Source organism: Ixodes scapularis, unplaced genomic scaffold, assembly GCF_016920785.2.
Source record: "Ixodes scapularis isolate PalLabHiFi unplaced genomic scaffold, ASM1692078v2 PGA_scaffold2__306_contigs__length_199485367, whole genome shotgun sequence".
Taxonomy (NCBI): Eukaryota; Metazoa; Arthropoda; class Arachnida; order Ixodida; family Ixodidae; genus Ixodes; species Ixodes scapularis.
The window spans coordinates 34008755-34028119 of record NW_024609857.1 but is presented as its reverse complement, the minus strand read 5'-3'; the positions used below and the strand labels follow the sequence as shown (position 1 = coordinate 34028119).

Below are 19365 nucleotides of genomic sequence, written 5' to 3'. Positions count from 1 at the left end.
TTTTACAAGAAACAAACAGCCTGTGAAACACCTTTAACGAAAAGTTAAGATTGCTTCGTGCAGGCGTTGATTTTTACGGTCCATTTTAGATCGAGCCTGGTGACTTGGGACACCTCATATCTTCACTTGTAGTTGTTAATGTCATCGTTGAAAACTGAGACTACATTTCCAAATCTGTTGGTAAATTATGTCAGAGTTGCAGATCATTATAGTTTCTCATTACTGAATACAGCAATAAAGCAAGGGACCAACAATTTTGTTTCCATTTTTAAACATTGAATTCGATTTCCTTGTTATCACTGTGATACATTTATCTTAGCTTGGTAGGGGTTGCTGCACGAAGCTATATCGTCACTGCAATCTGCAGGCAGATTAACGAAGCTTTCAATAAATGAATATTTTACTTCACTAATTATGTCTTGTGTCTTTTATTTATCAACACTCACCAGATTTGAGTGCATGCGGGAATATGGGACATAATTTTATTATGTAAAAAGGTAATATGTAACAAACTAAAGTTACTTACGTCCTGCATATAACCAAATGCTTAATTATTTGGGGTCGTCGAGCTAGTTTCTGAAAGGACAGCCAGATTATTTTAGTCGTTTTCTGTCGACAGAGGGCGCTAGGCGCCCCGGTGGCTTGTGACATTTACTGACAAGCCGCGGGGGCCCGCAATTCGGCAACGTATAATCGATAACTGTTTTAAGTCTCCGGTTGCACCGATTCCAGTGCCCTCCATGATGGGAGTTAAGCCCTAGGAAAGCTGGAACAAACGACCGGCATAACAGAATCATCTCAGCTCGGCGAAGCGCCCGCGACGAAGCAGACGGAGCGGTACGGTTTCGTCTGCTCAAATTGGTGTACTGCGGCAAAACTCCCTGCGCCGAACCGTGCGTATGGTAGGTTCGTTGATTCGCTCGTGGTGTTTTGGGGGATGTTATATTACGACAAAAAATTAACGTTCGACGATTATATGACGACCCTGATCAGTTGTACGCGTAAGATCACCGTTATATGCTCGCATAAACCTGGCGCGTAATTGACTAATAACATATTTAAGCGACCGCTTGTGCAATCAAAGCTTACTCAGCTGTTGCAAGCGATCACTCGCGTTTTCTTTGCTGTAATCAGGTTAATTTTGAATCCCGTTCAATATAACATCTAACACAATCCCGATCGCTGATAATCGACAAGCTGGGAAAAGAAATGTGTAGGATTAGATGGGAAGAGGCTTGGGAGGTATACACGGGACTATTAATTATTCAATAAAGAATTATGTTTGTTGCATTTTTACCTCCGGCGCCGTTTAATAATCATGCAGAGTCCGTGTCTGGAGACAATCCTTTCAAACGTGATTTAGCGCTCACAGACCGCGGATGTTGAGCACACAGATGTGCTGTTCGCGTTGGCATATGAAATCTGCAAAACTGCAAATGTCGTTCAGTTTCTTCGGCGACAGCAAGAGCGCTCAACAGGTGGTCATGTGCAATGTCTTCATGTAAAATGTCACGTTAAAAAAAAAAAAAAAAATTATCTAAAAAAAATTATTGTTTTATATTACTCACCTTTTTATCTTTATTTTTACAGAACATCTTCAAAGCACTGTATTTTAAGCGTGCGAAATGCGTCCGAGCCAACTAGGTAGAAATATAAATATATCATGTAAAACCGCCGTTTCGTTGTGAAATCTCAGAACGTTCGGAAACGAAACATTAAAGAAGTCGCTAATTTCGGCAATCGAAAGTTTATCCATCCGAAGCCAACAAAATCCAGAATTCGCAGTGAAATCGGTGGCGTCTTTAGCGTCATGGTAACGACGCGAGGAGCGTTTGTTGACACAAGGAAGGTTATTTATCTTGTCTCGACCAAATGTCATAACCTACTGGGTTGTGTAGCGCTTTGTCAGGCACAATCAACCCTACGATGAGCTAGCAACTTCCGCCCACCTTCGTGAGGAGGGTGCGTGCTTCAGCCGTGTCACCTGCTAGATGCACGATTTCATTATTTCACACATGAGTGCGTAGTTAAACAATATAGCTACGCGTGTTGTTTTCAGGTCATGCGTAGGATTTAGACAATAGAGGTGCAAGATGTTCGAGGGTGTGGTAGCATACCTGTTGAACAAGTACCTCGGAAAATACATCAAGGACCTCGACAGCGAGAACCTCAACGTTGGAATCTTTAATGGTGAGCGCGCCGTCATGATGCGCGCGATCTGTGCGACCTCAGTTCTTTTGCGTGGTTCATTTTTCGTAAATCTGTTAACCCGTCTCCTTTAGGAACTGTACAACTGACGGACTTGAAGTTAAAAGCGGAGGCCCTGGTAAGCTTTTGAACGCGCGTCTGGTATACATTGTAGCGAAACAGTTTCGCTTAAGAAGCTCTTTGGAGAAAAGAAAGAAAGAAAAGCAGTAACATATATTAAGATAAACCACATCTGCAAGAGACTTATACTGCCACATTCTGCATGATTACTTTTCAGTATGAGCTGGAACTTCCGATTGAGGTCAAAGCAGGATGCATTGGTAAGACTTTGTGCCACACTTTTCTCTACTTCCCCAAAGAGTGATGGTTTTGATCGACCTTATAGACACACGAGGGGGAACGTCCCTCAAAATTTCCACGATTGAACTTTCTGTTGTGTGTTGACACACTCACAACGGCATATAGAGACCGTTCAACACAGAGCTGGTTAATACGCAGAGTTAACAACTACAGGAGTTATTGAGGCCAAGAAGATCATTTGACAGATTTCTGAGCAGCAGATAGTTGTTGAACAGGCAGTTTCATGCAACCTAAAAAAATAAAACGCTTTTTTAAATAGTGCAGCAAAAGTATACCTCAAGATACAAAGTTGTTTGTTTCAGGTGTCCCCGCATTAAGCTGTCAAACGCATTAATTATATGCACAATTTCACGGTTCTGTTGTTGCTTGAGAACTACATTACCTAAAACATTTCATAAAAAGTTCACATCATGTTGGGCAAACTTTGTTTCTTTGACACAGGCAAAGTGTCGGTGGACATCCCCTGGCTGTCACTCTCGTCGGAGCCTGTGCTGGTCCACGTGGAGGACGTGCTCATCCTGGCTGGTCCCGTGACGGACGAGCCCTACGATGCCGAGAAAGAGCGACTGCTCGCCAGGGCCCGCAAGTCCAGGAGGCTCGAGCTCATGGAGGAACCGTTTGCGGACAACGACCTCGGTAGGTGGCTCTCAAACTGTAATTGGGGCGGCCGAAACAAAGTCCTCTTCTCAATTTTCGAAAGAACAGAAAATCTTGGTTCTTTGCCGCGGAGGTTCTCAATTTTTTGTAGCGTGAGCTACACTGGCCGAGGTTGAGCAGTTTCACATGGCTGTTAAATAGCATCCTCGATCATCCGCACCGGTGCGCATTGGGGCACTGAGGTGCGCCCCTTCATCTTCGATCAAGTGCACTGGTGCGCACCGGACGTCCTCGATCAATGAAGCGCACCCTCCCGGTGCGGCTTTTCGTTGCCCCAACGCGCACCAAGAAAATCGGCGGTGCGCCGGGGGGCAGTCCCATCAGGCATTGCGGCCAGGAGCGGGAATCGAGAAGATGGCGGGAGTAGCAGACACGCAGACTATCGAGATGGCGATCTTGCAAAAACGAACATGCCTCGCAGCTGCACCAGATGATTTCCTTGGGTCTTCTGACGGCGAGACGACGAGCTTCTCGCCATCGCCGCGATTACTGGCGATTGCTGCGGTGGCAAGGAGCGCTCGGAAAGCACGAACTTCGTGGAAAGCGGCGCGAGGCGTTTCGATGACAGCGAGGTACGGCTATTATCTGGTGTTTCGTTTTCTTGAACCAATAATGATGGCCAACATATACATGTGGAATTGTCACCCGCTTCTTTACCCCATCGGCAATCACGTCCACAATGTTTATTTCTGTGGGACCGTCAAATCCGCGAGTAAAAGAATAGAAGAAATTGACAGCAGACGGGCACCGTGCGCTGACCTGCGCAAGAAAAAACGAACAAAACGTGAAGTGACGCAAGGTGGAGCTCGCCGCGGTGCACCGGCGCGGCGCAGTTTGTCCTCGATGTTGCACCGACATCGCGCTGCACGACCGAGGAGCGCTGTGCACTGTGCTGGTTTCAGGGCGATTCCGGTGCGAGTTGATCGAAGATGCTAAAAGAGCCGTGCTGCGCAAGCGCGAGGAGCAGTGACGTCACACGGCGCAGAGCTGGCATGCCGGAGCTGCCGCCGCCGCCACGCGCTCTGCCGTCACTGCGCGCACCTCGCCGGTCTGCGCATTCCAGAGGAGTGACGTCATAGCCGCGGCAGACGCACTGGCGCCGCTGCGTGCCCAGCTGTGCGCCTTCATTGCGCAGTAGCCAAGTCTGACGCTGCACCGGGGGCGCTTGACAGCGCCTCTCGTTTTGTGCGCATAGGCTCACGCTACGTATATCCTGGCATAGCCGAGCTAAGCCACCGCAATTTTTTTTATCTCAAGGAAACCCCGCATCTGCTTTGAATGGCATCCGCAAGCCCTTCCCAGTCTCGGATGTGATACGCAGGAACCTATGTCCGTTTCTGCTACAATACATAATTTATTTTACCGATTGACTACATGGCCAATTCGACAGTAGCTGCGGATACAATGTCAGCATCTGTCCTGGCTGCTGGTCTCAAGTCGCCCCGAGGTGTTGTCCTCCCCACACTCTTCGTGTCCTCTTTTCCCCGTCGTCCTCTCACACTTCATTCTTCCACTCGGTGTTTGAATAACGTTTGGGCCAAGAGAAATGCGGCTGCCCCTACGGCTGTTGGCCACGCCGCTACATTTTCAGTATATCTGCAGTCTGGTTCTTGTATATATGTTTAAACGAAGTTCTTTAAATTGCTCTAGCCTTTCTAATAGTAATTGCCTGTTATACTGCAATTTCAATATGACCCATGAAACTACCAGTTAGGAAGTTAACAGAGTTTCATCAACGAGCCTAGAGATTGTGACGGTGATCTAGAGATTGTGACGGTGACCCTTCTCTTTAATGTCTGCCGAGTTCAAAAAGCATGTAACGAAAGTGGAGCAATGAACCACCTCTTTATAAAAAGTAATTTGTTTTCATTAAGATAAATCACTCTGTGTATGCACAAGGAGGTAAGGTAAGCGGAGAGCCACTCATCCTTTTCAAGCATCTATGGTACTTAAACAGGCTCTCACTTTTGGCAAAAATTTTATGGGTGTCAAAGTATTAATAGTGATTTTTATAGCATATCTAAGCATACCTTTTGTGATCTGTTTATTGACATATTAGAAATACTGTCGGAATAGCTTTCTTTTGTTTCGCTACCTCGGCTATAGATACATTTCATTCTACTGGACCTAGCTATTTTTATTTTATTTCCTTCCACTTTTATACGAAGTTGTGCCATGTGATTGGTCGTTAAAAAGTGTTCAGTAGAATTTCGTGATTTTACTGTTTCGTCGCCCTGTTAATAGGAGGGTTTTACCTTAATGTCGCTGAAGGCTCTAACTGGAGTTTGTAATCTTTGTTTATGTTTCCAGATAAGCCAAGAGGTTTCTTTGAAAATCTCATCGGCACCATTGTTAACAATGTGCAGGTACGACATGCCCCCTTTCACCTTCAGTCATGGGATTTGACAAGCTCCCTATGCATTCTTTACTAAAGTCCCAACTCTGCATTGTCCATTCGCCCTTGGTAACAGGTGTCGGTGCAGAACGTCCACATCCGCTACGAGGACACCGTGACCAGCCAGAAGTTCCCGTTTGCCTGTGGATTTGTCTTGCAGTCTCTTACTGCCATCACCACGAGCAGCAAATGGAAGCCCATTCAGCTTGATTCCGCCTCCAAGACCATCTACAAGGCAAGCAATGCTTCCTTCTATCTGGCGCCTTTTTTTTCTTCTGTATTTTGTTTCATTGTTGTGGTAGCGCAGTATTGCCTTTGTAATGTGTCTTCCGGGCTACAGGCTGCGGACTATACAGGAATTTTGTTTTTCGAGATCATTCATTATGACGAGACGTGACGGATTTTGTGAATGAAAGTTGATGATAATTTATGTATAGTACAAGCTTCTTTGTGAGCTAAGAAAGCAGACATTTGTCACGGTGTGCCATGTATGAGAAGATCTTCGTGTCGACTAAGCACCAGGTGCAAACTATGCATGGCGTGCGGACTATCTAAGTAAAAACTTTTGTTTTTGACCTCAAATTGGCCCCTGTGGATTATAAACCGGGTGCGGATTATAACGCGAAAAGTACAGTATTTGTATTTATAATTTTGTTTTGTTGTTATCTGTGTATTGTGTGCTGCTGGACTTTGTCGCCAGTGTTGGTCATCAGTGCCCGATCAGGCGACATTGTTTCGCAATTTGTAGGTCGGGACCTTTAAAAAAAGGTTACTTCTCACTTCGAAAAAAAAAAACCAAAAACTTATTGATTGATTGATTGATTGACGGACAAGTTGGAAAAAGCAGGGTATTGTCATTCAGCTTTTGTAACTTCATGTGTAGGGCAAGTTTCTCAGAAGGCATCTGCTCGAAATTTTTATATTCTTCTTAACTTTATAAAGTATGCATTTAATATTCTCTCCTTGCCCCGTAGTGTAGGGGAAGGAAAGTAGAGCTCTAACCTAGTAACCATTATGGTAGGGGTGCATTCCCTCATGGCTCAGCAGAGTTACTAGCCACAGCTAATCTCCTTCTGTATTTCTGATATAGCTTGTGAAGCTGGAATCATTTTCTATCTACTGGAGTTCGTGCTGCTCTCCCGATGGTCTTATTCGTCTTCAGCTTCCCTCGTCAAACTGGAGAGTGAGTGAACTTCTCCTTTGCTGTTGCTGTGCTAAGCCTTTGTAGTCATATCATTAAAATAATTTTAGATTCAATTTAACAATTTATACAAAATCTTCAACATGTACAATATATCATCTCATGTTATTTTTAAAACTTTTTTTTTTTTATGTGATGGCATGAAAAAAGATTTTCAAGCGCAAATTGCAACTCTTGATTTTTTGTTATATTAAAGCAGTACTAACGGTGACTTTGACATACTTTAGTATATGGGCACTTACACAGACCTTTTCAAAAGAACTGTTTTGCCTTTGTCTGTATGCTCCTGTGTAGCAATAAGAGTACCTGCATGGGAGTTGCTTTGTTCTAGTTCACCCACGCCTTTAGGCAAGTGTGCTTGTTAAAACTAGAACAGTCCATCAAAGTGAAATAGGAAAACATCCGAAAGTATCCTACATTGTAAAGTTTTCAGTTCCATAACTATCCAGTGTAGAATCTGAAACAAATATACATTTACATCTGAATGCAAATGTACTTTTACAGCATGTCACATTATTGTTTTTTTGTTTTGCTTCAGAATTTGATGAGGAAAGCTCTGCAGACGTTCAGCGTTGGAAAGGATGACTTTGAGTTCAGTGAGTGGCGATCATTCACTGTGGAATGTCTAATGGTGACAACTTTTAAGCAATGGTGTTTTTCTCTCGATTTTATAGTCCTCAAGCCTATTTCAGCCAAAGTGAAGATAATCTTCAACAAATCCTTGGAGTCAAAGATTCCAAAACTGCTCGTGGATGTCCTCTTGCAAGACGTCGCAACACAGTTGTCTCGGCAGCAGGTCTGGCAACAATCTTTTGCTTTTCTTTTGCCTAACTATGCAGTACTGCTTAAATATCACTCCAGTCAAAACACGCTATGTTGTGGTTTTGCCAGAATCAGGAACTTTGCATAATTTGAGTGGTGTAACCAAAATTCTGAAAATTATGAAAACTTGACCTCAGGGTCGCTTCCTCTAGCCAGAAATTTTCACTTGTCTCAGTTTAGTCTTATCTCGATCCCGACCAGTCACCGTGAGGAGGGTGTTGTGGGTCCTCCCCTTCGCCCTTACTGCAAGAGAACACCATGCTGCTTGCACGCAAATGTGAAAGAGAGGGAATGCATGACAGGGGGTTATTAAGGTACTCATTTCCATGCCCTCATCTTGAGATACTGAGCTGAAATTCTCTCCAGAGTCTCGCGAAGCTGTCATAGATCCAGAAACTTTTGTTTTTTGAGGAAAGCAAAGGAAAGCTAAGTGTTGGCATATCACAGCCTCAAGCACGTGGAGTAAAAGATTGTGCTGCAGAACCCAGGGACCCTGAGTTCTATTCTGACCTCTGCTCATTTCGATGTGGATGAGCATCTTTCCAGCTTGCAGTTGAGTATAACCATCGCGCGTCAAAGACCCCAGCCTAGCAGTTGTGCTGCACTGGCTACTTTTCTCTTCTACAATGGAGAGACTGGCTGCCCACCAGGGCTGATTGAGTTCCCTCTGTCTAAATAAACACGCACCATTACCGTTACAAAGACAAAGCTTGTTTTTTGACTCTTTTCTGTCCCCTTCAGTATCTGGGCATGATCCTGCTGAGATGGTCTTTCGAGCTGATGGAGATCAACCAGCGGTACAGGAAGTACCACCCCAACGTTCCATGCAAGGGCCACGCCAGGGAGTGGTGGAAGTATGCCTACAACTCGGTCATCGGAGAATATGTGCGGCCATTCTCTTGGAAAGCAATAAAGGAGCACCGGTATGTTGTTTTTCTCTGGACTTGGTCATTCATTGCTGCATGTTTGGCGACCGATTCTCGACGAAGAACGTCTTCTTCTCACAGGCGAGTCTATCGTCAGTACAAGGAGCTGTTCATGAAGCGCCTGCAGATGCCCAATGACACGGAAGTGAGGGTGGACGTACAAATGCTGGAGGACAAGCTGAACATTGCCAATGTGCTCATGGCCAGAGAAGAAGCCAAGTTAGAGGTAAATTCTTCTCTTTATTTTTTACTTTTTAGCTTTGTGAGGTCATTATGTACTTTAAAAAAAGCTGTGCAGCCTCTTCTATTCATGGCTCCACCTCTACCAAATAAAACTTAAGATAAAAAAATTAAACTTCTGAGACATTGCTTTAGTTTTCACATGGGCTAACTTTTGTCAACAACTAGAAATGTGTCTTCAACTCATTTCTTGTTGTTTTTTCATTTTCTCATTTTGAGTTTTATTTATATATATAGTAAAACTATGTTGATTGACAAAGATTATAAATCTTTGTTGCGTTCAGGTACACAATGATAGTGAGGATGTAGTAACAGAAGCAAGTTCTTAGGAAGGCTTGAAAGCCAGTAAATTATGGGAGCAGAAACATTTCAAATCTGGTAGCGTCTTCAGCTTGAATAAGCAGTGGAAAGTTAAACAATTGCCAGATAATTTGTTGTAAAGGAAGAAGATCAAGTGTGAAAAAAAAAATGCTTGCCGAGTTTCACCTTTCCGTTCGACACAAAACTAGTAAAAAGAACAGATACTTGCGGTAACACACTTTTGTCGTAATGCAGAATATTTTGGCTAATTCAATTTCATAAACAAGGGGAAGTGATGCTCTCAGCTTATGTGTTAAATGTCTGATTGTTTTTTTCTCTAAGCTTCAGCTCCTCGTTCCAGTTTGCATCTGGTCGATACTTTATCTGAACAGTACATTAAGAAGGATCTTTCTTTTTAAAGACAGCTTGAACTGTTGGCCTTTGTCATTCGCTATAATCTGTAGTAGTGTTACACTGCAATTCATTCTGTGTTAGTTTTTTGTGACTTAATTAGTAGTGTAACACCACCTGATTTCTCAACTTGTGTCTCAGCTGCTTCGAAGCGAGCCGAACCGCGCCGTGCCACGGAAGAAGGAGAAAGGCTGGTGGGCGTCCTGGTTTGGCGGCGGAGACACGGAGGTGGAGCCTGAGGAAGAGATTGAAGTCATCGGGGAGCGGGAGAGAAGCTTCTGGTCGCGACTGACCCCCGAAGAGAAAGAGAAACTCTACGAAGCCATAGAGTATGCGGATGCTTCGACTGAAGTCCCGGAGCACTACATTGCTCACAAGGTTTGCAACTCTGGCTCTTTTCTTTTATTTTCAATTTGGTACGAATTGGAAACCATGTTTGGTTTCAGTTTGCGAGACAGATTCCAGGGGCGGGGGGAAGGGATCTGAATCAGTTAGGAGTATTACGCAATATTTTTAAGCACTGAGACATTGCATCTGGCTCCCGCTTTCTTGGCCATGTCTGCGCCTGCTATTGATGCAGTGGAACTCACGTATACCATACTTTCTCGTACAAAAATAATTTATTCTGTTGATAGTTTGTATTAATTGTCATTCAGGTAGCTCTTGTAAGCCGGTGTAGACAGGATAAGATGCTATATTATCCTAAAAAGCAACACGATCGGATGTTGCAAAAAACTTCAGAAATCGCTTCCAAGTCTTTATTTAAGCATACATTATAGATTGATGCTTCATCAGCGCCACTCTCATGTAAAGCTTTATATTTCTGCGATGCATAGCCCCAGAGCTGTCTACAGGAGGTGCCTCAGTGGCTGCTAGTCAGCACGACTGGTGGCCAAAAGGGGCAACATTGGGGAGGCCATGCCATTGATTTCCCGAACACCACGTGACAGTCCAGCAGGTCATCGGACATTCGAGCTCAAGATCGGGTCCAATGATTGCGACCGCAGGTCGTTTCAGAATTGCAAAAATTTCACATCAGATGTTGCTACCTGTTGAACTAAGCATCATTGCTAGGCCAGTAGAGCTTATTCACTGTAAATTGTTCTCAAGCATGCCCGGTAAGCCCGATGCCAGCTGCTGTCTTTTCTCGTCTCATGTTTCACTGCGGTCTTTTTCAGATTAACTTCACGCTGGCCAACTGCACCCTGTCCTTGGTGGGGAGGGGCCGGAACCATGAGGTGCTGGTAGTGACGCTCACCCAGTTCCTGACCAGCCTCGAGACCCGGCCCGGTGGGGGCGCCTTCAAGATATCGGCGCGCACAGAGGGCTTCGTTGTTGAGGGGGCCTCTAACGACCACGACCTTGTGACGGTTCTCTCGGTGGACAAGTCGGCCAATGGTAGGCATTGTGACCTGCTTTCTCGAGTTACTAAAGGTTTACTCTAGCATGGTTAGGGACCATGCTAGAGTGCCCGAGAACTAATCTGTTTTGGAAAGCACTTGGGTTTACAAGGCACGTTAAAGGTGTCTTAAGGCGTGACATCGAGCGCAAATGGTTTAATGTTTGCTAAATGGTTACAACGTGGACCGCTCCCGCCATGCTTGCCGGTTTCTTTCCGTCTTGGTGAGTATCCAAAGTGTAACGATTCTTCACCAAGAGTACCCGCTCTTTTTCAAGTGAAGAGATCGAAAGAGAGAGCGAGAGTGAAAGCAATAATAAAGAGACATATGTGTTGTTGGAAACATGGCCCGCTATGTGTGGGTTTGTTTTTGGAGTCGGCGTGTGTCTTCATTATTTCTTTCCCCCTCTCTCTCTCTCTCTCTCTACTTCGAAACATCTTGCAACTTGTATTATCTTTTCACGTGAAAGAGAGCAGGCTCTGCTCGAAACGTCGAGAATAAAGCCTCTGCTGTTGCTCACAATTTTTTCTATGTCTTGGTAAGTAGGGGGAAAAGTCCGTACGTTGCCGCATTTCTTGGGTGGTGGCGCCATCTGTCGGCTTACCTTGTAACAGAAGCAGCATTCGAGAAACTTGCCTTTGGTTACTTGAGAAGCTTGACAAATAATAAAACGACTAAGTGCGTGGGCGAGCTGGTGGTAGCTAGTCATGTGCAAGTCACACATATCCAATCAAGGATACACTCACACCTGCAGCAGCTTACAAAGAAGCACATTTCTTTCACTTCTATTCAGACACGTCACCCCAGTATGTCTTCGCCCTCGACTTCGAGCGAAATCCACTGGACATCGAGGCGGACTATGGTTTGATGTTGTACGCTGAACCGGTAGAAGTCGTCTACCACGAGGTAATGATGTAACGTTCCGCCGCTCATCGGAGGCTTCCCCGTTGCATTCTTTCTTGAAACGTGAACGGGCTGCACGTTATTTGCAGCACTCCGTGTCAGAACTGCTGACGTTCTTCAGCGTGCCGACCGTGTCGGCCGAGGACCTCCGGAACATGGCCGTGGAACAGCTCAGCTCGCTGGTCACGTGGAGTCGAACGGGCCTCCTTTATGCTCTCACGCACCGGAGGGTCAGTATGGCTGCCTTTGATGAGCAGAGCACGATACCGTAAAGACATCTTGCACGTGTTCCGGCCCTCAGTCCTGCCTCGGTGAAATTTGACCGAGGCAAGAGTGCCGTGTTGGTGGGTGTTTCCCAGGGGTTCTTTCATTGTTCCTTAATTTACGAAACCCAACGTAGGAAAGAGCATTTGCTCGAAGCGTCGTTTTGTCTCTTCAGTTTCTTGGTCATCCCCTCCTTCTTGCATCCTTTTGTCCGAACCCCTTATGAGCTGTAACCACTCTTTCTTTCTTGAAATTGTAATAATGGGGCTGACACCATTAGCTTTTTTTTAACGCAAAGTATGTTTTATGAGGCGTTTCCTACAAGAAAGTTGTCACGACCGAGCGTTGTAAGGTCCGTCGCAGTGAGCTTCATAATGAGTGACATGCTGAGAGTGTTTTGGACGTTAAGGGTTTATATATACAGTAATATATGAAGTTCGAGCCCCTGTGGGCTCGATATATAATATACATAAAAAAAATGAAATAACAAAAAATTACGTAAAAAATTGAATTATAAATGAAATAATAAATTATAATAAAACTGGAAGAGAAAAATAAATAACAAAAGTAGCGAGAGATCTCTCACAAATAACACGCAAAGTGTAGTTCCGCTTCCTCTTCTTTGTCGGCACGATCGAGCCTGCACAATTTTAGATCTCGCCGCCGTCCGGGCCTGAATGCTGCAAGGTTGTCAGCATTTTTAAGTAAACTTTCATAATATGGTACATTATCCTTACAGACATTCTTTGTCAACATCGAGTTCAAGTCTCCATACTTCGTTGTTCATGAGCACGGATCATTTCAAAAGCAAGTGTCTATCTTATTCTTGTACGTGCGCAGCTAAGGCTTTGGTGACTGACACCTGCCACTCCTCTCTTTTTTTTTTATACAGGAGTGGGAATATCCTTGTGATTGACATGGGGAAACTCAGCTTTAAAAGCGAGCTGCAAGGTGATTCACTACTGCTTGAGGTAAGCCTTTTTCTCACTAATTAAGAAGCATATTTTGAGGGGTTTTACTCAAACCATGTCAATTCCCAGGAAGCAACAAAAATGGAAATTGAAGAGAAACTTTACGACCGGTTCAACATTTGTCTCTCGGACATTCAGGTGCTCTTCACAGATTCAGGTAGAAACACACCTCTAAATTTTTTTGTCTTGCTATAAGCATTTTAGTGTGACGGACAGGGTAAAAAGTATTAAATATTGACGCAGGCGGCATTCAATTTCCAACTGCTTTAACCTTTCTTTTTCACATTGTTCAGCAGTTCGCTTTTTTCAGCCATTCACCAAAACAGCGGTTACGCCCGACAATGTGTAGTTTCCATATTCAATGGTCATAGTGTCGACCGTTTTGTCACAACTCTTATTTTTGATGCTTACATGTTCTACCTTGGGCTTACAAGCCTCTGCTTGTTCTGCTCATGAAAGTGCTCAGTTTAAGATCAATTACTTGTCTAGTTGTATAATCACTCTTTGTTCATAACAATTTAAATCCAGGAGACGAGTGGAGGATGGCCAGGCTTTTGCCGGAGTCTGAGATGCACCTCATTCCAAAGATCAAACTCCAGGCCCTCTTCTCGAACAGCGTCAAGCCCGACTATCGGTTTCTGCCAAGGTTGGTGTTCCCACCGATTCGTTTTACATGACCATTGCATTTCCCTCAGCTTCACACATTACACGTGTAAATCTAGACCTATGACTGGCACTACATGAATATATACTAGGTCACACCTCTGTTAAGTTCTGTAATGTGTGTGTGAATGACATGCTCCGTGTTTCCACCTTTCTAGGCACAAGCTGAACGTCTCAGTCTCGAGCCTCAAGTTAAACCTGTCTGACAGGCGACTTGGACAGTTAAACGAGTTTGCACACAACTTCCCATTTCCCGGGATCATTCCAGCATTGCGAAATGACATGGTTGACGGCGCTGGTGGCGGCGAAGACCTGGAAAGCCTCGTTTCTCACCGTTTCAAGGTATTGTTTGAAGCTTGCTTATTGGCTTGTTGTTATATAGTGAACCGAGAGCGGTTCTATAAACAGCAGTTTAATATAAAATGGGATGCCGTATTTTTTTATGTCTCAACTTTGAAATTTATTTACGTGAAACATGATTTGTCTCAACAGGGGGGGTGGGGGGGGGGCTCGAATTCGGTGCAGCCAAAAAGTTAAACTGCCAATTAACTCGATGCCGATAGGCTGAACTGGATGATGACGTCACAAACCCTAGCTCGACACTGATTGGCTGGTTCAGGTCCTGGGAGGGTGCCAGGGGTTTTAAACCCGGGTTAGGGCCGGTATCTCCATTCCAGGAATTGCCAAAGAGTGTACATGCCATGCATTAAGCCAGTCACTAAAGTAACCGACGAAGTGCCCATTCCCAGAGGAATCGGACTGAAACATTTCACATGCCACACAATTGCCCAGCAATTTGCTATGCACTTTTTTATTAATTATCGTAAGCAGATACATGCTTAGTACAGTGCCCATGGCTTATACCAGAAATTTCGTCGACTATAGCATTTGTGCATGAACTACAGGGTCCGATCGAGAAAAGTAAACCCTACTTTTCGGCCCGTGTAAAAAAACTATGCATCGCAGAGCGCTCAAACTCTGCCAGAATGTAACCCTAGCGGTCCAAGCAAGATGCCAAAGTTTGAGCCCGATCCGATAACTTAACCAAAAGTTATAAGTGATTTTCTGAAAATTGCAATGGGAAAATGGAGCCCATTTTTGCCAGTTTTCAGTTTCTGGTGTCATAGAGCCAGGGGCGGATGCAGGAATTTCCTGAAGGGGGGGTCAGGTGCTGGTCAGCGTACCATATGTCTAGGAACCCCCTCCCCCTCTCCCTCGTTTCACGCCCTAAATTTTACACATGCAGAAATCAAGAGGGGGGTCAGGACATCCGGACCCCCCCTCTAAATCTGCCCCTGCATAGAGCCCCATGTGTTCGAAAACTCCGTCGGCGGCCATTTTCCCATTTGAAATTTTCAGAAAATGACTTATAACTTTTGATTAAGTTATCGGATCGGGCTGAAACTTTGGCATCTTGCTTGGACCGTTAGGGTTACATTCTGGCGGAGTTCAAGCATTCTGCGACGCGTAGCTTTTTAAGCGGGCCGAAAAGTAGGGTTTACTTTTCTCGATCGGACCCTATAGTTAGGGGTAGGCACAGCTGCATTGCACTGTACCAAAGCCCAACTTTTACAGATGTAACAATTAATTTGCTTTGTAGGGCTTTGTTATTTTCTTAAACCTAATTATCTACTTTATAGCATTATTAAGCTACTCCTCAAGATTTTCACCTATGTGTGTTCTGGCCTCGAATACTTTTCCCGCTAAATTTAGCAATAAATTTACGTTGCTAACCTATGCCCCAGTTCAGTCTCCCCGCTAAATTTAGCAGAAAATTTACGTCAGGTGACCTGTGCACCCATACCGTTTCCCCCCTAAATTTACCATAAAATTTGCGTCAGGTGACCTATGCACCAATCAGATTCCCCATTAAATTTAGCAGAAAATTTACGTCAGGTGACCTGTGCACCCATACCGTTTCCCCCCTAAATTTAGCATAAAATTTGCGTCAGGTGACCTATGCACCAATCAGTTTCCCCGTTAAATTTAGGAGAAAATTTATGTCAGGTGACCTGTGCACCCATACCGTTTCCCCCTAAATTTAGCATAAAATTTGCGTCAGGTGACCTATGCACCAATCAGTTTCCCCGTTAAATTTAGCAGAAAATTTACGTCAGGTGACCTGTGCACCCATACCGTTTCCCCCCTAAATTTAGCATAAAATTTGCGTCGGGTGACCTATGCACCAATCAGTTTCCCCGTTAAATTAAGCAGAAAATTTACGTCAGGTGACCTGTGCACCCATACCGTTTCCCCCCTAAATTTAGCATAAAATTTGCGTCAGGTGACCTATGCACCAATCAGTTTCCCCGTTAAATTTAGCAGAAAATTTACGTCAGGTGACCTGTGCACCCATACCGTTTCCCCCCTAAATTTAGCATAAAATTTGCGTCAGGTGACCTATGCACCAATCAGTTTCCCCGTTAAATTTAGCTGAAAATTTATGTCAGGTGACCTGTGCACCCATACCGTTTCCCCCTAAATTTAGCATAAAATTTGCGTCAGGTGACCTATGCACCAATCAGTTTCCCCATTAAATGTAGCAGAAAATTTATGTCAGGTGACCTGTGCATCCATACCGTTTCCCCCTAAATTTACCATAAAATTTGCGTCAGGTGACCTATGCACCAATCAGTTTCCCCGTTAAATTTAGCAGAAAATTTACATCAGGTGACCTGTGCACCCATACCGTTTCCCCCCTAAATTTAGCATAAAATTTGCATCAGGTGACCTATGCACCAATCAGTTTCCCCGTTAAATTTAGCAGAAAATTTACGTCAGGTGACCTGTACACCCATACCGTTTCCCCCCTAAATTTAGCATAAAATTTGCGTCAGGTGACCTATGCACCAATCAGTTTCCCCGTTAAATTTAGCTGAAAATTTACGTCAGGTGACCTGTGCACCCATACCGTTTCCCCCTAAATTTAGCATAAAATTTGCATCAGGTGACCTATGCTCCAATCAGTTTCCCCGTTAAATTTAGCAGAAAATTTACGTCAGGTGTCCTGTGCACCCATACCGTTTCCCCCCTAAATTTAGCATAAAATTTGCGTCAGGTGACCTATGCACCAATCAGTTTCCCGTTAAATTTAGCAGAAAATTTACGTCAGGTGACCTGTGCACCCATACCGTTTCCCCCCTAAATTGACCATAAAATTTGCGTCAGGTGACCTATGCACCAATCAGTTTCCCCGTTAAATTTAGCAGAAAATTTGTCAGGTGACCTGTGCACCCATACCGTTTCCCCCTAAATTTAGCATAAAATTTGCATCAGGTGACCTATGCACCAATCAGTTTCCCCGTTAAATTTAGCAGAAAATTTATGTCAGGTGACCTATGCACCCATACCGTTTCCCCCCTAAATTTAGCATAAAATTTGCGTCAGGTGACCTATGCACCAATCAGTTTCCCAGTTAAATTTAGCAGAAAATTTACGTCAGGTGACCTGTGCACACATACCGTTTCCCCCCTAAATTTAGCATAAAATTTGCATCAGGTGACCTATGCACCAATCAGTTTCCCCGTTAAATTTAGCATAAAATTTGCGTCAGGTGCCCTATGCACCAATCAGTTTCCCCGTTAAATTTAGCTGAAAATTTTATGTCAGGTGACCTATGCACCAATTTAGTTTCCCTGCTAAATTTAGCTGAAAATTTATGTCTGGTGATTTGTGCACCAATTCAGTTTCCTTGCTAAATTTAGCGGAAAATTTACGTGAGGTGACTTATGTTTCAATTCAGTTTCCCCACTAAATTTAACGTAAAATTTATGTCAGGTGACGTATGCACCAATTCAGGTTCCCCTCTAAATTTAGCGAGGAACCTAACACCTGCCCGTATGTGAAACGATAAATGCTATCGCATTCATAGATAATCACCCCTGTGGTTTCTACAAATTAGCCTTCACCATAAATGTTTTCCTTAGCAATTCAAGAGGTAAGCATATTATCACTCTTAGTCCTTTTTAACTCTTCGTAGCACTTCATAACATTAAGATATCAAAAATATATTCAGTTTTACGAAGTCTGTCGGTCCAAGCTACTTCGCTTCCTTCGAAATTCCCCATGTAATCTTTGTCACATGACATCAACACTGTCGCGATGCAATGCCGGTTGTTTATTTCTAGAAGGACGAGGACACCAAAATGGACCCCACCACGGAAGAGTTGAAGCTGATGCGCCACCACATCAACAGGCCTCCTGACGCTGGAGGGGGAAAGCACTCACGCTCGTCCACGCAGCTTTCCATCGCAGGTGAGGCTTTTTTGTTTGTCCCCAAAGGTGAGCCCTTGAAAGTTGTCAAGCACTGATGTGTTTAACCTTTCATGTTTCTGCCAAAAACATGAGATATTCAGAGATAACTTAGGAGAAGTTAAGTATATTGTTCTTGCATTCATGCTAATTTATATTTAGTTTCATTGGGAATATTTTCAAGATCAAATACACATAGTATTTATGAAAAATGCTTGCTTATAACATTGTCAAAACGTTTTTGAGTCCACAGTGAAAGAATGATGCGCAAAAGAAATGTGGAAATTTTTGTGCAAATCGGAAGGGTTCTGAGGTGACCGGATAAATGGCGCCAGTGTTCTCTTCTCATAAGCGGTCACAAGGAAAACAGGCCCGATCCCACTCAAACAGAAGTGTGTGGACCATTAGAGGCTGTGGTCGAGCTAGCTGGTACATATTGGTCAAGGGTCAGCTTGGACTCAAACAAACAATAAAAGGATGGAACAAGTGTGAGGACGAAGCATTCTAAAGCAAAGTTGGCTGTCTTGTCCCATTCCATCCTTTTTTTGTTAGTTTCGGTAAGTTCAAGCCGGCCCTTCGCCAACGTGTGACCCAGTATTCAGGCGGGGGGATTCAGGGTGGTTCGACGGACTTCGCCCAGGCTCGGAGCAGTACCTCTCCGCGTCCGACTACTCTGACGAGGAGCAGGAGGTCTGGGGGCGAGCGCTGGACGTGCCGGGGTTCGACGACAACGTCTCGGCGAGCAACACGGTCAACTCGCTGCTGCGCTTTGTCCTGGGCGAGGTGGCCCTCCACCTGTCCCGCTCCAGCGACCAGCTGGACAAGCCCTACCTCATGCTCCGGCTGGACAAGCTGTGCGCCGACGTGGCGCTCATGGAGTATGGGCCAGCGGTCCAGGCGAGCATCAGCGGGATACACCTGGTCGACAAGCTGCACATTGGTGAGCCCGATTCGACCGAGAGTCAGTTTACTTGTCGGTTCATAACACTGACGACCCCTTCACATGCGATCCCCGGAGCAAGTTTGGAAGTGGTGAACGGTGTTGTACCGTTCACCACTTCCGGGATGACACCTTTTGGTGCGTGGTATGTGCTCATAATGCACCAGAAGTTCTCTCAGTGTTTGTCCCACCACGTTACTTGCATGCTTTCTTGTTTATGGGTAGGGTTCTGTGTTCTTGAATAAATCCGAAAAATACTCCCCGGTAAATTTTCTGTCCATTCGTTTTCATCCGAGAAACTCAAAATTTCGAGGTCATAACAACGAAATAAAAAGCAAAAAAGACGATATTTATAAATAATCTTTATAAGAGCACAAGGTCAGTGGTACTGAGGAGATGCAACTTCAGTTTCCTTTGAAATCTCGAACTGCTATCAAAAGGGGCTTGCCTTTT

At 44.5% G+C, this 19365-nt stretch overlaps 1 protein-coding gene across 7 annotated transcripts in view; it reads left to right on the top strand.

Moving 5' to 3' along the window:
• Nucleotides 1-1768: 1768 nt before the first annotated feature.
• Nucleotides 1769-19365, top strand: part of LOC8053556 (vacuolar protein sorting-associated protein 13A) — an 80268-nt gene continuing 62671 nt past the window's right edge. For 4 of the 7 annotated variants that reach the window (XM_040214000.3, XM_040213998.3, XM_040214001.3 and 1 more), the window contains exons 1-22: nucleotides 1838-2190; nucleotides 2283-2326; nucleotides 2486-2528; nucleotides 3010-3204; nucleotides 5536-5591; nucleotides 5697-5855; nucleotides 6711-6803; nucleotides 7360-7417; nucleotides 7496-7617; nucleotides 8385-8566; nucleotides 8651-8795; nucleotides 9662-9898; nucleotides 10699-10918; nucleotides 11714-11826; nucleotides 11913-12053; nucleotides 12827-12894; nucleotides 12980-13058; nucleotides 13128-13215; nucleotides 13587-13704; nucleotides 13880-14063; nucleotides 17849-17975; nucleotides 18613-18912. In XM_040214000.3, the coding sequence (XP_040069934.3) occupies nucleotides 2094-2190; nucleotides 2283-2326; nucleotides 2486-2528; nucleotides 3010-3204; nucleotides 5536-5591; nucleotides 5697-5855; nucleotides 6711-6803; nucleotides 7360-7417; nucleotides 7496-7617; nucleotides 8385-8566; nucleotides 8651-8795; nucleotides 9662-9898; nucleotides 10699-10918; nucleotides 11714-11826; nucleotides 11913-12053; nucleotides 12827-12894; nucleotides 12980-13058; nucleotides 13128-13215; nucleotides 13587-13704; nucleotides 13880-14063; nucleotides 17849-17975; nucleotides 18613-18912 (2869 nt within the window). In that variant the 5' untranslated portion in view covers nucleotides 1838-2093. Of the gene's footprint in view, nucleotides 2191-2282; nucleotides 2327-2485; nucleotides 2529-3009; nucleotides 3205-5535; nucleotides 5592-5696; nucleotides 5856-6710; nucleotides 6804-7359; nucleotides 7418-7495; nucleotides 7618-7723; nucleotides 7958-8384; nucleotides 8567-8650; nucleotides 8796-9661; nucleotides 9899-10698; nucleotides 10919-11713; nucleotides 11827-11912; nucleotides 12054-12826; nucleotides 12895-12979; nucleotides 13059-13127; nucleotides 13216-13586; nucleotides 13705-13879; nucleotides 14064-17848; nucleotides 17976-18612; nucleotides 18913-19365 lie in introns of those variants that run through there. The other 3 variants (XM_042291792.1, XM_040213997.3, XM_040213996.3) reach the window with 3 other exon arrangements.